Genomic DNA, 15310 nt, shown 5'->3' with positions numbered 1-15310 from the left:
TAAAATTCTAATTGGATTTACATGGATTTTTATGTGTCTAAATAGGTCTTTCGTATAAATTATGAGTGTTTGTTATTTTTTAGGTAATAAAGAGGCATTGAGGATATATATTATAATGATTTATGACATTATAAGATGGATCTAGATATATACAAATGAAACTTTAGGATTCAAAAGAAAAATGTCTTAAAAATAAGGATTCAAGAGAAAAATGGAAACTTTAAGATTTGCTTCATAATTAAGATCAAAGTTTCACCACCACTTTCACTTCCACCACAACCAGCTATTTGTCTTTTTAACACACACACGCACATATATATATATATATATATATATGGGATTCATTATGTAATTAAGCCATATAAGTTTATATAAGCATTACAATGTTCACTATTCCAATTTGTTGAGCTTTGGGGAGCAATCAGACTCCTTAACTAATTGTTTATGAGATTATTCTCTTCTTTTTCTCGTTTAGGAGTTTGAGAGGAGGAGAAGGACTGAAAAATTAAACTCAATTTTCAACCCCTCCAAATTTGGTAGAAATGGGATGGAATGAACTATGTCTATACTATTATTTAAGGGGCTTTTCTTGTTTGGGATCCTCATTTTTTTGGTTCAAAAATACTCTTACACCTATTTGTTTAAGTAGAGACAAAACTAAAAAACGATCTGGTAAAAATACTGTGGGTACCTAAGGCATACTTAGGCATGCTTGCAACGTCCTTGGCCGACCTAGGCATGCTTTGCAACGTCATAAGAACTAGTGGTACACTACTCATTCGCTTCAAAGCTTATAAGGTAGAAAGTGGAGGGATTTCTCTTCGATGTGGGACGCCTAGGACGTTGCAAATCATGCCAAGGTCGGCCAAGGACGTTGCTAAGCTTGCCGAGGACGTTGCAAAGCATGCCTAGGTCAGCCAAGGACATTGCCAAGCATGCCTAGGACGTTGCAAGCATGCCTTAGGTACCCACAAATACAACTCTAACTCCCACTAAAACATTGACTAAAAAATAGAGTTATTCTCCCTTTTTTTTTTTTGAAAATTCTTCTATTAATTTTCAAATTGCTTTATCCACTTATAAATTAGATCCTCAAAAAAAAAATTAGGTAAAAATGCAAAACTGACCCTCTAATTTTTACATTTTTTCATTTCAGTCTTCTAAGTTTCAGTTTTGTCAATTCAATCATCTTTCAATTTTTATCAATGTAGGACTCCGTTATAGCTCAGTTAGTGTTGCTATTAGAACCACTAAAACGACACAGTTTTGCATGTGTGTGTGTGTTTTTTTTTTTTTTTTTTAGTTCAGAATTAAAAGAAAATAAGAAAAATCTTGAAAAAATAAATCATCGTTCCCCTTCCCCTAAATCAAAACAAAACAAAGGACCCAAATCCCTAACTCGTGTAACTTTGAGAGAGAGAGAGAGAGAGAGTTCACCAGTTGATCTCCTCGCCGTACCTTGCTGCTCTGCTCGCCGAGTAAACCACCACCACCATCCTCGTTGCTCTGCCTTGACTAAATCAGTGATGGAGTTCTGAATCGCCATGTAAACCACCACCACCCACCAACACAAAATTTTATTTTGCTACAAAATACTAAATAGGACCACTAAAATTAAATTAAAAAAAGCCTCATCGCATGCGTGAAACACGTGTAATGAGACTAGTTTTAATAAACTTTTATTTGAAGTCGAATAGTATCATTGGTTTGTGTGTGTGTGTGTGTGTGCGTGTGTGTGGAGGGCATATATCTCTATTCTTATTAAGAAAATAACATAATAATAATGTTGTTACATTTATTTAGAACAAAAAAAAAAAAAAGCATTTTCAATCATCTCCCAAACAAATTAAGAGAGGGATAATTTTTTTTTTTTCATTATTTTTTATTTTATCTATTGCATTGCATTATATTCCTTTAGAAGTTCCCAAACATAATTCAAAGATGAAACTAAGTTTACGTACACAAATGGTTCCACCCTCCATTGAAGCCTCCTCACTGGTATTTCCACCAATGTTAGAATTATGTTTACACTAACGGGGGGCCGGCCATTTAATATCCCATTGAAACCTCCTCCACCAGGATTTCCTTCTTTCTTTGTGCAAATGGTCATATGAGCACCATTATTTAGAATATACGCATCAATATAAATGTAAGAATTCAAAGATTATTTCTGTAAACCTTTATATAAAGTTATAAACACACCATATTAAAAAATTCGCTTTGTTTTTCTCCTTGTTTCTAGATTTTTCCCACCTAACCTAATAGACTGCTGCACTCGGACTCAGAAAGAACAAAATACAAGTTCTAAAAGTCAATTTAAAGCATAAAATACCACAAAAAAACAAAGAAGAATAATGCTATGATGGCAATTTTGGCAAAGTGAGTTTTAGTTCTAGTGCTAAAAAAGAACAAGAAAAAACTCCCTGCATGGTGGTCATTCTATGAAAATGTAGACAATAGAGAGTAGATCATGACATCTTGTATTGTATATAACTATATATCCACTATACCAAAATACCATTACAAAACCATTTTTCCCTAGAAAAGCATTGGGTTTAATTAGTATATTTCTTATTGGGTTATTAAAGAATTTTTAAAGATTATTTTAGCATTAGGTAAGTGTAACCCATGTCTTTGGACCAAATGGTATCTAAAAAATAAGAGTCTTCGGAGCAAATCAAAACCATGCGATTTTCCATGTCATTGAAATTAACAATCAATCCCCACCAGTATTGTCATCTTCAAACAATAATTGGCACTATACAGAATACAGTATACCCCTTTATCTTCTTCACTCCTATAAATTGGCTGAGCTAGCCATACACCATGCACTGAAAAATCAATCCAATTCTAACAAAATCTTAGTAACCCACCTCACTACTTCTTTCACTTCCCAAAAACATGGCACCTCCCAATTCCAACGATATTGAATCTCCAATAATATTGTTGGAGTCCATTCCAGATGCAAAGGCAAAGCCGGAAGTGCAAAACAAGGCAATTGTGGAAGCACTTTACAAGGCATTGGCAAATGGTCAAATTGAGACTGTGACTAAGCTCCTAGCTTGTGACCTCGAATGGTGGTTCCATGGACCTCCAAAACGCCACCACATGATGCGTGTGCTCACTGGGGAATCAACCTACAAAGAGTTCACTTTTGAGCCTAAGAGTATCACTGTTATTGGTGATGATAGTGTGATTGTTGAGGGATGGGAAGGAGCACATTATTGGGTTCACTTGTGGACTTTAAAAGATGGTCTAATTACAAAATTTAGAGAGTATTTTAACACATGGCTCACAGTGCAGGAACTGAGGCCATGGGAAGTTAGGCAAAAGAGTGCCACACTGTGGCAGAGCCAGCCTCGGGACCTTTATGAACGGTCTTTGCCAGCCCTTATGATTGCTATGTAGAGAGCTGGTTATTGTGGTTGTAAGTTGTAAGCTCAATAGTATCAAGTGTTAGTTGAGCGGTAATAGAATCTATTGTAGTGTCTTGTATTTGTGTTCGAACCCATTTCTCCCTCTTCTACTATCTATCTAGCTATCTCAAAAAGAAAAAAAAAAAAAAAATTGTAAGCTTGGTTGAATGGCTTGAACCATGATGAAAACTAGATACATGTGTTGACACCTGGGAAAATGGAAATTACGGTCTATCAATCACACTGTAAATTATAGTAACTGTTAATTTTGTTAGCTGCTCTAGTTTGTTTGTTTTTGTTGGTTTTTAAAAGCCTCATTTTCTATAATTTTTTTTTCCTGAATTCTCACTTTTTTTTATAAATACAATTATATTTTAATCAACTTTCACCAAATTAGTAACGTGCTCATCCAAGTTTCATCAACAACAATAAAGAACTGAATTGAAAGTGGCTTAAAACGAATGTGAATAGAACAATATGAGGAATTGTTTATGATAAAAAAATTTCTCGAAGAAAGTGTTTCCAATTATAAGGATTGTATTGGAATGATACGGTGCAGGTTCCATTTACTAAGTCGGAGAAATCAATGCCAATCGGCATTTGGCCAAACTTCATTTTCTACCGTTAAAATACAAGTTTGTCATTGCACCAAACATGAGGTTTTAGAACCATTTATATCTCATGTCATTTTCTGTCCAGTTTTGCTACACCTATGCAAGGTTATGGTGGGGTTCTGACCAAACTCCAGCTATGGTTATCAGAAACTAATGAAAAAAGAGAAGGTGCTAGACTTTGTTAGGAAAAAAAAAAACCTTGTCTTGAATATCTCCAATCACGTATATGAAAATTTGTGATAATATGAGGAAGAAAAGAGAAGAGAGATGAACTTTCTGTCCTCCATGCATGCATGGGATAAGAGTTTTAAATAGTTCTACTTTCTTATCTAATCGAATTGACTTGATATTACATTACAATGGAATTTATATATGTAATGGAATTACACACAAAAATTAAATTTCAATTTTATATTGATGTATTAATCCCACAATTTTCTCTAGTAATAAATCTCTTGATTTAATGAGCAATCTAATAATTTTCTATAACAATTAATTTCATGATTTAGTCTTCAATGACATGGAAAATAAATATTTTCCTACAATATTATACATGAGAGGTTCTCTTTATTTATTTATTTTTTTTTATACAAGATAGAATTTATATTCTAGCCTAATCTAAGTGTATATGTGTGTGAAGCTCTCTCCTAGAGACTTGAACCCCGACCCTTACCCTCACACCCCACAAGCATTTATACTTATAAAGTAACCATTGCACCAAGGGGGAGCGGTGGGTAGAGGTCCTCTTTATTTTTATTTTTGGGTTATGATGGTGTTTGTAGGCAACCATGAATGCAGTTCAGTTCCAAAACATGATATGCAATGAACTTAGATGAAAGGGTTGAAATGAGAATGAAGATATATATGGATCTTCTAAAAATATATGAGATCTAACCACATTGAGAAACTTTGAAATACAGAACTCCATAAAAAAAAAATAATGGTCTAAGGTGTTGTTAATCTCCAATCTAATAAAGGATCCATTTTTAAATAATCAATTACATGCTTGTTAACAAAAGTAATATGTGATTATCAAATCAAGGACATATCCTTTAAAAGTTTGTATCAAAGCTGCTTTATATTCCATTTCTCCTCATGAGTGTCTGCGGTCCAGCACCTTTCTAAAGCAATTTTTTTCAAACTAGAGTTACTTTGTTTTTTTTTTTTTTTTTTAATTTAAATTTCCGAAGGTACAACTTTTTAAAACAATTATCATTTTCGAAAAGCTGAAATATTAAACTGTACCAAACGGGCACACTAGTATGATAATAAAACGTACATGGGAATTGCCACCACTAAGATGCTCTCTGCCTTTACATTTTCATGCAGGAATGGTGTTTTCAGTGTTCTTACTAAACCTGTACCTTTGATGCTATGTCAAACACCTTTGATGATATCTCATTGTTCCTAGATCCAAGAAATGAAATTCTTGTGAAGGAAAAGGTACAGTAATGCTGGAATTTGTTGAACCACCTGAGAATCCAACTTTCCACACTCTAAAATCTATCATTCTAATCCTTTTACCATGTCAATAATATAGTTAAATCAACTCATAGTTAAACTTATCCTCTCTAAATGCGTCTTAGATCATAAAGAGACTCTAATCCCTGTTATTGTAGTATGCAAGCCTAGCAGACATTCGCTGAAGATTGAAGATGGTACTTAGGCTGATTAGTGTATAACAAGGACACGTCAAATTACACATGCTAGAAGCTATGAAAGTACAAAGATGAACAACAAAAAGGAGTTTATAAAAAATTGACATGGTATTACATGGATTCCCAGCACCATAAGCACTATGGCACTTGAGCGTCTACTGAATGCCTCAATGGAATTTCATCTCTCTGCATTGATGATAGATCAGGTGGCTTCATAAAATTCTCTAGACCTTCTTCAGAAAACTCCTCGACCAGGAGGAGCTTTCCATTGGGACTATTATGATAGTTTGAAAGTCTGCTTGGACCTGGGGAGTTTTCAGTCCTGAGCTTAGACAACCTAGGGTTGTTTGAATGTAAAGAAGTTGAACTGTATCTGGATTGAACTGCTCCACCTTCACGTGGTAAAGGGGAAAGTGCCAGTTGGCCATTCTCGTCCTTCTGTTTTCTGCAAAATTTATCTTCCACAATATCATAGAAATCAGCTGTACGAACCTCCTGAGCAAGGGAGCACCAACAACAGAAAAGCCACTGTGTGCAATCTGCAACTGCAGGTTTTCCACAAAAAAGGTTATTTGCAGGTAAGTTGAATCTCTTCCTCATTTGGATCCTCCAGAATCCACCATAGAGTAAACCGAACACACAAAGCACGACACCAGTCAATGCTAGACATTCCCTCATGGTCTCATCATCAATATTGACGGCAGCCAAATTGAAGATCCAAAATGGAGCCATGCAAAAGAGGAGAAAAGTTGCAATATGAACATACATATTCCCAAACCCAAGTCTTTCCATATTCCACCCAAAAACACAAAAACAACAGAAAAGAGAGAGATAAGATATAGAAATATCGTCCCAAATATCAAATAGGCCCCCACTCCATTTGGGTGCATGCTCAATAATCCTCTGCTCAGTTCTCGACGCAAATGAAAATCTTTTTTCTAACGACTTCATTGTTAGTTGGCTGGACCAACTAGTGCCATTAGTAAGAGGTTGAACCTGCGCTTCTTCATCAACTTCAGAGTCATACTCCTTTCCAAGGGGACTTAAAATGGAATACAAACCTGCTATTGCTGGGGCAGCAATTGCAACAGACAGACAGATACCGACACCCACAGCAGGTCGATTGGATCTTTTGTATCCCAAGTTAAGGCTGCATAAGGCATACTGAGCAAAGCAATTAACATGGAGTAACACAACTACCACCATCATATGGGCCCATTCATTTGGCTTGTAAGTGCCATTCTTGCTGTATATTTTTCTGAGTGCAGAGATGTCCTTAGGCTTCCATCTGCACAGAAGCACAAGGTGGTGGAACCGCTTTGGGTGTTGATACAGACACATGAGAGTAAAAAGAGCATTGAGAATTTGATTATTGACCTCAAACCAGGTGTCTCTCTGTGACTTCTGTGGCAGGGCACCATTTAACATATTTGTCATAACGAGAAATAGGATCGCTCCTGAAACAGCAACACAGCTTATCCATAAAAAAAGAACCATGTTTAAAGGGTTCTTGATCCATTCTTTACCGATTGTCATCAGGGACTCCCAATTAATTTTCTTAGCTAGAATCCCACTGAAACGTTTTTGGAAACCTTGACTACTGGAAGAAGGTACAGATCGTTGGGTTTCATCATTTTCCTCTGCAATATGCTGAACTTTAGCTGATGGGGAAGCTAAATTACTACTTGACTTGATTTTCAGTAAGCTTAGTTTACTGGGAGTAATTGATAACCTGCCCTTATTCCCTCTTCTAGGATTTTCATCACTTAGCAGTCCCTTTCGGGATGTTGAAATTTGAAGAGCACCATTTTCATTGGCCGTATAAGCATACGGGGTCGAACTTGAGGCCAAGTCTTCTTGAACTTCCATTAAGTCTCCCCCATTACTAGTTGGAATCATTTTACAGATAAATTTGACTTTTACGGATCTCTTGGATTCCAAAAGTTCTAGATCAAAAAGTCCCAGTGGAGATTCCAAAAGTTCTTAATCAAAAAGCCCACAAACCACTGGGACTCTACACTGATGCCAATCCTAAATGATCCCAGAATGCTAAATCCCACTGCTCCGATTTAGAAAACAGACAATGACGTGTCAGATTGTCACCTTTTACCTGGAGTTGAAATATTAAGATGTAACCAGCTCATCATAGAAAGATTGAAACTACTATTCTGATAAACAAAGGAAGCTGATGAAAGAATTTAAGGAAAAAAACAAATGCATTTATTGAATCCATGTTAAAACCTTCAATTCTAACTCCAAGAAGAACATGATTGAAAAAGCATGCAAGTCATATAGCTGCCTTGCAACAATGATGTTGTTATTTTTCAATTAGAAGTCAAGAATTAATCAAGGTAGTAACAAAAAGACGTGGGTTCTACCCAAAACATAAACATACAACAGCAATAACCAGGCCTTAGTCTAACATTTTGGGGTTTGCTTAACAGACTAATTAGGGTTGGCTACATGTGCTCTTTTTTGCCATTCTATTCTACCTGATACTCTTTGTTACTTCCTTAATTGACATGTCCTTTTTTACTACTATTAATGTTAGTTTTAGTCTTCCTCTCCTTTTTTGTTCCTCAAACTTGAATTAATTCACTCTCTCTTTGGTGCATTAATTGCTCTCCTCTAAACATGAAACCATCTCAAGTGACACACCCTCATCCTTTCATCAATAGGAACTAACCCTATCTTTAAACAAATTTCCTCATTTCGAATTTTATCTTTCCTTGTATAAATGTATTTCCCTTATTTATGTTAACATTCTTTAACCAAATTGCTCTCTGATATTGTTGTTTCGTGTATTAATCTATGTTCAATTACTCTCTCCCAAAGTTTCATAGTGTGACTTATAAGTTTATTTCCACAGCAATTTGTATGGTTTTGAATATCTCCCTCCTTTTTGTAAATAGGTGTTAAGTGCACTTCTACTTTACTCACTAAGCACACTAAACTTTTTAAAAAGATTTTCAACCAGGCACCAGCACACACCTACATCTCTTGAGCGCTTCCAAACTTCAAAGGGGATTTCATCTAGTCCCATGACTTTTCATTTTTATCCTCCTAAATGCATTCTTTACCTCGGTCAGCCAAATTCTTTGAACACGCCTACAGTTTCTATCCTCAATTGGGTTACTCAGTTCCATCCAATCTCTTCCATTAAACAAACACATAGACATAAGAAGAAAAAACATGTTTAACAGCTCGTGAATAAAAAGGTAACTAATAATTGGTGGTAAAAAAACCCATGAATAAAGCAAGGGATCTAGTTCACAAACAAACAGTTCAAGAATTAGTGATAACTCCATAAAGAAAGAACACAAATTTACACTAGCTTCAACTCTCAATACCATTTCTGGCAGAATCCATCACAAAGCAACATAATTCTATGACAAGAAACATAAATATGCAACCTATTATTTCTCCCCATATACCCACAGCAACCATTCTTATTAAATAGATAGAAAGTAAAAAGTTCCAATGAAACATAGACAACAATGAATTAAACCATGAATTACATGCCGTACAAGAAGTCCTTCAAAACCCAGAAGTTGGAACACACAAAAAAAGAAAAGAAAAAGCATAATCTTAAATTCTGGTCAAAAGTAAACAGTAAAAAAACCCAACCCCAGAACCAAACATAAACATTACAGTGGACCCAGAAAAGAAATCAGATAATGAAAAGTGATAAAAACCAAGGTAATTGTTGAGAAAGTAAAACAACAGTACCTCTGAAGGTTGCTGCTCATCAGAGAAACAGAGATACTGTTCGTCTTCAGCTTCTTCTTCATCATCAACATAATCAAAGAGCTTAGCCGCGTCTGGCCGGCACAAAGTAACCAGGTGTTGATTTGTTTTGAAATTTTGAAGTATTTTCAACTTTCAGTAATTGCAAAGAAACTGTTATATCTGTGTTTTGTTCTTCTTTTGAATGGTCAGAATTTGAACTTTTTGGAAGATTCCTGGCCTACCTGTCTGGACCTTTTCTTTTTTTTTTGGGTTCCTGGCCTACCTGTCTGGACCCTTTTTTTTTTTTTTTTTTGGGTTTCTTTTTTCCTTTTGGGCCCCTTCTTTTCTTGCTTTCGCTTTTCCTTTGGGCTCATTCGTTTCTTGGTTATTTTTTTTACCCGTCCTATTTTTTTGCCTAAATACAAAAACACCCCTTGGGTATGGGTTAATTACAAAAACATCTAGTTCTTGGTTTTCAATTCTTTCTTTTATTATTTTTTGAAATTTTCATATCCCTCAAATTGACCTCAATAGCTCTCATATACACACAACCAGTAGTGCGAATTAGTTTTTTTTTTTTTTTTTTTTGATGAAACTTGTAGTGCGAATTAGTTAATGAGTCTTCTTGATGTGGTCAATTGGTCATATGTTATGAAAGTCATGTAATTTTTTCGCCCATAAGAGTTTACAAAAGTTAGTTTAAGCGTGCATTTGGGAAGGGATTTTCATCTGGTTTTTTGCATTCTTTTGTTTGCAAGTTCCATATCATCACTATTTGCGAGTCTTACATAGGCCTATGAAAAGAAGCTTATAAGATGCTAGCGTTTAGCTTGCTTTTTTTTTTTACTTTTTATCAATATTAATATTACTATTTGTGAGTCCAACGTTCAATATATTTTACTAGTTTCAAGGGGCACATCCTTCCGAACCCCTAGTTACACAGTGTACTTTTACTTTTAGTAAAAATAATAATAATAATAATAATAATCAATATATTTTATATAGTTTTTAACTTTTATTTACATTATTTTTAGTAATTTTTTTTTTTAATGTACGACAGTGGAATCAAAATGATCTATTTCTTTACTTTGTAAGTTGTAACCTCTTTATTTTATTTTATTTTAGCTAATTAGCTATACGTTTTTAATACTTTTATTAGTTGAGGAGGGTAGTCCTGTGATTTCAAGCCAATATTATTGGATAACTAATTGGTCTCAAGACTCAACAGACTAGAGGACGGCCACAGCCCATTGCTTGGCGTCAAGGGAGAGGGGTGACTTGTTTTAGAGTAAAATAAACAGAAGTTTTTCCTTTCTCTATTGGTTTTCTAAATATATAAATGAAGACAGTTTATTTAAAATTAAACATAATTTTTGTTATAAAAATATAAATAATTAGTTAAATTATTTATTAAAAAAATAAAGCATGCAACACACATAAACGTAGAGATACATTTAAAATTAAATACAATTTTTATCATAAAAATATAATTAATTAGTCAAATTTTTTTTAAAGTAAACATAATTAGTTACATATTAAAATTCTTACCTAAATTAAATATTAGTTATGATAATTTTTTTCTTCTAATTTTTAATAAGATAGAATGTGTGGTGATTTTTGTTGTGCGGTAATTTTTATTGAGTATAGGTGATTGGTTTTTTTTTTTTTTTAATTTTTATAATTCATTAATATTAGATTCTTAGTATTTTGCACTCATTAACTCACTTATCACAAAAATTAAAAAATTTAAATAGATAATTATGGTGTGGTTAGAGACAGACCTAGTAGGGGCCAGGCCACCCTAGCCCAAATTTTTTTTTTTTACTAGGTATATTTTATGTTTTTAATAGTTGGGCCCCCTCTCTTCCAAAACCTTGGCCCCCGTTAGCCAGCCCCGCCCAGACAACCCAGACCCAGCCCAACCCAAAAAAAATTAAAAATCCATTAACCCACATTATATACAAACTGAATTCTTAAAAAAAAAAAAAAATAATAGAGAAGTCGAGAGAGAGATCGAGACAGAAACTGGAGAGAATAAAGACAGTCTAGTCCAGCCAACTCATGTAAATCCTCAACCTAAAAAATAATAAATTTATTAAATATTTTATCTTGACTTCCTAAAAAATTTTTGAACACCCTACTTTGAACATCTTGGGAAAAAATTTATCTTTAGCATACTTTGGAGATGACTGTAGAAGGATATTACCAACCTTCAATAGATTAAAGATCTACATTTGTGAGCCTTTGACTCTTCTAATTTTTTTCTTTATCTGTTCGTCTCCCTTATGTCTTAATCTCTGGCGTCCTGAGTCTCCTAACTCGCTAAGTTTGGTCTGTTTGCTCTTGCTTGTTTTTTTTATTTACTTACTGATTCGATTGCTCTAGGAATTACAACCATAATCCACGTGTATGGATTAGATTTACAACCATGGTACACGTGTTTTAGTTTCAGTAGTTTGCTCTTTCTTTTTTCTTCTTTTGTTTCTCTTTTATTTTACCACCACACACGTGTATGGTATACTGGGATAGGTATGACTTTTCCTGATTCTTCTTTTCTTGATTTTTATTAAGTTAATTATATTATTATATAACATATTAACAATATATATATATATATATATATAATAAGCTACTTTTAAAATAGATAAAAATATATAATATAAAAAATAAAACACTAAAATGTGCAAATCATTATTTGATTAGATTTTTTTTAATGCATTTAATTTCAAGAATTGTTTGTCTACTTTGCAACTTTAACTTATTAGTATTTGTTTTATATGTTAGTCATTAAGTACTTAATGGATAATAATTTAGTTTTGAATCTAATCCCATAAGCAAGTTAAAAACTATTTGATCTATTCATGATGATATTTCTAAAAAAAATACTATTCTTTTGGATTCTAATGTTGAGTTATAAAATAATTAACTTATATATTGAATGGTATTTACATTATACTTTAGACTAGTATATAAATTATGAATATAACATATATATACAAATCTCGTTTTCATTTGGCACCCCCAAAGACAAGTTCCAAGTTACGTCATTGCTAGGATTTTATTCACATAACTTAAGTTTCTTAATGACCACCTTAAAAATATTTCTAGAATCGTCACTAGTTATATGGATGCTTATTTAGATTTTTTTTTTTTTTTGGCTTATACTTCGACCCCCCGGACTTGAAATCCTGGGTTCGTACCTGGGTGTGGTCCTATGGGCGCAAGGGGGGGGGGGGGGAAATGAGGTGTCTACAGGTCCTCACATAAATTTAGACACATGGTGCAAAATTGGATTCTAATTTCAAATTCTAATTAAATTTTCTCTAAGCTTTACCTATATATATATTCTTAGTATTTTGCACTCATTAACTCACTTTTTTTTTTTTTTTTTTTTTTTTGAGAGGGAAACACATCAAACTTTATTAAGAAAATCCAACAATGTCATCTTGGACAATAGAATGTATGGGTGGTGGAACATCCTCCATCCACACCGAAAAATCTGAGATACAAAGAACATGTCTTGCTAACTTATGCGCAACCTTATTACCCTCTCTCTTTACATGAGAGTAAAGTAATTGATTAAAAAAACTAGCATTAAATTTAATATCCTCCATTAACAAACCATCCGTGGAGAGATAGGTGTTGTTCTTGATCAACGCAGTAGCCAACACCAGTGAATCAGACTCCAAGATGTCGCTGTGAAATCCCACCTGTGTTGCAAAGGTTAATGTTGTTGAAACTGCCATGGCCTCAATCTCCAATGCCATGTATAGTTGCGGTAACTGTTTAGCCATTGAAGCCAAAACCATATCGTTTTCGTCTTGGATCACCACGCCAATGCCCAATTTGTTCTGGTCTTTGAAAGTAGCACTGTCACAATTAATTTTCACCAAGCCTTGTGATGGAGGACGCCATCTGGTCTAAGAGGGAGTGGCTGTTACCTGTGGAAGTGGAGGCATAGGATTAATCTGTGCAAACTTGGCGAGACACTCTCTTGCCGTTGCAACAATCTAATGAGAGCTAATGGTGGTTTTGTTCAGGCGTAGCAGGTTCCTTTAAGTCCAGATGAGCCAGGCTAAGGTGAAGAAAAACTCCAGGTCTCGCTGGTTGGTAATGAGCCATGATAATAGCTCTTTGAAGTCCACAAAGGTGTGGTTTCTTCTGCATTGCCACTGCATATAATCCTCCCAAACCACAAAGATTAAAAAATTTAAGTGGATAATTATGGTGTGGTCGCTACATAAATTTAGACACATGTATGGTGCAAAATTGGATTATTATTTCAAATTTTAATTGAATTTTCTCTAAGGTGGAGTTTGGATAGCGTTTTCAACGCTTGCATTGTGCGCTTGCGTCTGTCAATGGGTCTCGTGCATTGTTTACGGAATCCACAAACCTCTTTTTTTATAGCAAAATTTTCATTAAAAATTGGCCTTATGATACTATTCACACATTTAAAAATTATTTTGTTACAGTGTTTTTAGTTTTCAATTTTCAATAATAAGCGGTATCCAAACAGACTCTAAGTTTTACATATATATATATATATATATATATATATAGCATGAAGAAATGTGAAAAGAAATAAAAGATTAATGGCTTCTGAAAGGGTTTATGTTTGGGAGGGGTTGGACTTGGTGTTCCAGCCAAACGGTAGATAAAATCTTGCAGGTAGTAAGTATACTAAAACTGTTGGTAGTTTGATTATCCCCCAAAAAATAAAAAATAAAAAATCTGTCGGTAGTTTTCAGTTACATGGACAACATAACATACGAGATTACGATGACCATACCTCCTTTTTTTTTCTTTTTTCTTTTTTTCTTTTTTAAATTCTAGTAAACAAACAAATTAATGAGATGGATCCAAAAGAAGTAGAGCTGGGACAAAGGAGCTTCTTCTATCCAGGTCATAAACTCCGCACCGTGCTGGGCATGTCTAATGTCTTGCCAGCAAGCATGTGAGCAACTTTGTTTGCTTCTCTTCTTTCAAAAGATAGTTCCAGTATTCAAACTGTGACACATTCCTCAGCAAGGATGAGTCCATATCATCGCTTACTAAGCAAATAATAATAAAAATTATGTCCATCTATACATGTTAAGCAAGAGAATTTTAGCCATGCTTGGGTATAGTTTGAAAATGCTCGAGTGGAGATTCATGTATTGTTAGCGAGGGACGTATATCTTCTCGCTTTGTTTTCAAATAAAGTATTTATTCGCCGTGGAGGGGTAACAGAATATTTTACAGAGGCTAGTCTTCTTGTTTATTACACGCTCAATTACAAAGATAAAGTTTCTGAAGAAAACAAATTAAGGATACATTATCAAAGGTGAGTTTCAGGTGGATCTCTCTGATGCCAAATCAAATAGCATTCGGAAGAACTGGTGAGGATACATGGGTGGCTGCTCTGATAGTGCCTGAGATGTTCACAGATATAAGTAGTTAGAACTTAGAGAAGATACTGGTAACACAACATTGTGAAGGCATGTTTGATAGGCCAAAAATGTATTGACCCCTTGTGATGAATTAATTGATTAATTAGCCAAGTTTATTAATTAATCAAATTAATATGCAATTGTACGTGGCAGTACAAACAAATCACCAATTAACTAAAGCATGCAGCGAAAAATAAATTGACACGGTGATTTGTTTACGAATGGGGAAAACCTACACGGCAAAACCCCATTGGGTGATTTTAAGGTCACCACTCCCGAAAATCCACTATTATCAAAACAAGCAGTTACAAGTAAAGGAATCCCAGTACTTTATACCAACCTACAGTTGAACCCTTACCCTAATACCCAATTAGACTTGTTCTGTAGTAACAATCTCTCATTTTCAATATGTACGACTCCCAATTCGTGACTAACCAATTGCGCGGATCCCAGTACGCGAC

General features: G+C 34.4%; 2 protein-coding genes across 3 annotated transcripts; one reads left to right on the top strand and one right to left on the bottom strand.

Moving 5' to 3' along the window:
* The first annotated feature begins 2808 nt into the window (after positions 1-2808).
* On the top strand, positions 2809-3678 carry LOC115954010 (wound-induced protein 1-like). Its single transcript, XM_031071857.1, has one exon. The coding sequence runs from the start codon at positions 2902-2904 to the stop codon at positions 3406-3408; it is 507 nt and encodes a 168-aa protein (XP_030927717.1). The 5' UTR covers positions 2809-2901; the 3' UTR covers positions 3409-3678.
* A 1934-nt stretch (positions 3679-5612) lies between these two features.
* Positions 5613-9606, bottom strand: LOC115953532. Of its 2 annotated transcripts, none has more exons than XM_031071247.1 (2): positions 9418-9606; positions 5613-7798 (listed from the first exon to the last, which is right to left on the bottom strand). In XM_031071247.1, exon 2 carries the CDS (start codon positions 7585-7587, stop codon positions 5827-5829), a length of 1761 nt encoding a protein of 586 aa, XP_030927107.1. In that variant the 5' UTR covers positions 7588-7798; positions 9418-9606; the 3' UTR covers positions 5613-5826. The 2 variants fall into 2 exon arrangements, with proteins under 2 accessions (XP_030927107.1, XP_030927108.1); XM_031071248.1 differs by having other exon boundaries at positions 5613-7747.
* Positions 9607-15310: the final 5704 nt, after the last annotated feature.

This window comes from Quercus lobata, chromosome 7 (assembly GCF_001633185.2).
Source record: "Quercus lobata isolate SW786 chromosome 7, ValleyOak3.0 Primary Assembly, whole genome shotgun sequence".
Classification (NCBI taxonomy): Eukaryota; Viridiplantae; Streptophyta; class Magnoliopsida; order Fagales; family Fagaceae; genus Quercus; species Quercus lobata.
Note: the sequence above shows the minus strand (reverse complement) of the source record. Positions and strands in the feature narration are given on the sequence as shown.

Excerpts from the sequence above, each read along its gene's own strand:
- LOC115954010 (XM_031071857.1), top strand. The coding sequence starts at position 2,902 with ATGGCACCTCCCAATTCCAACGATATTGAATCTCCAATAATATTGTTG.
- LOC115953532 (XM_031071247.1), bottom strand. The coding sequence starts at position 7,587 with ATGATTCCAACTAGTAATGGGGGAGACTTAATGGAAGTTCAAGAAGAC.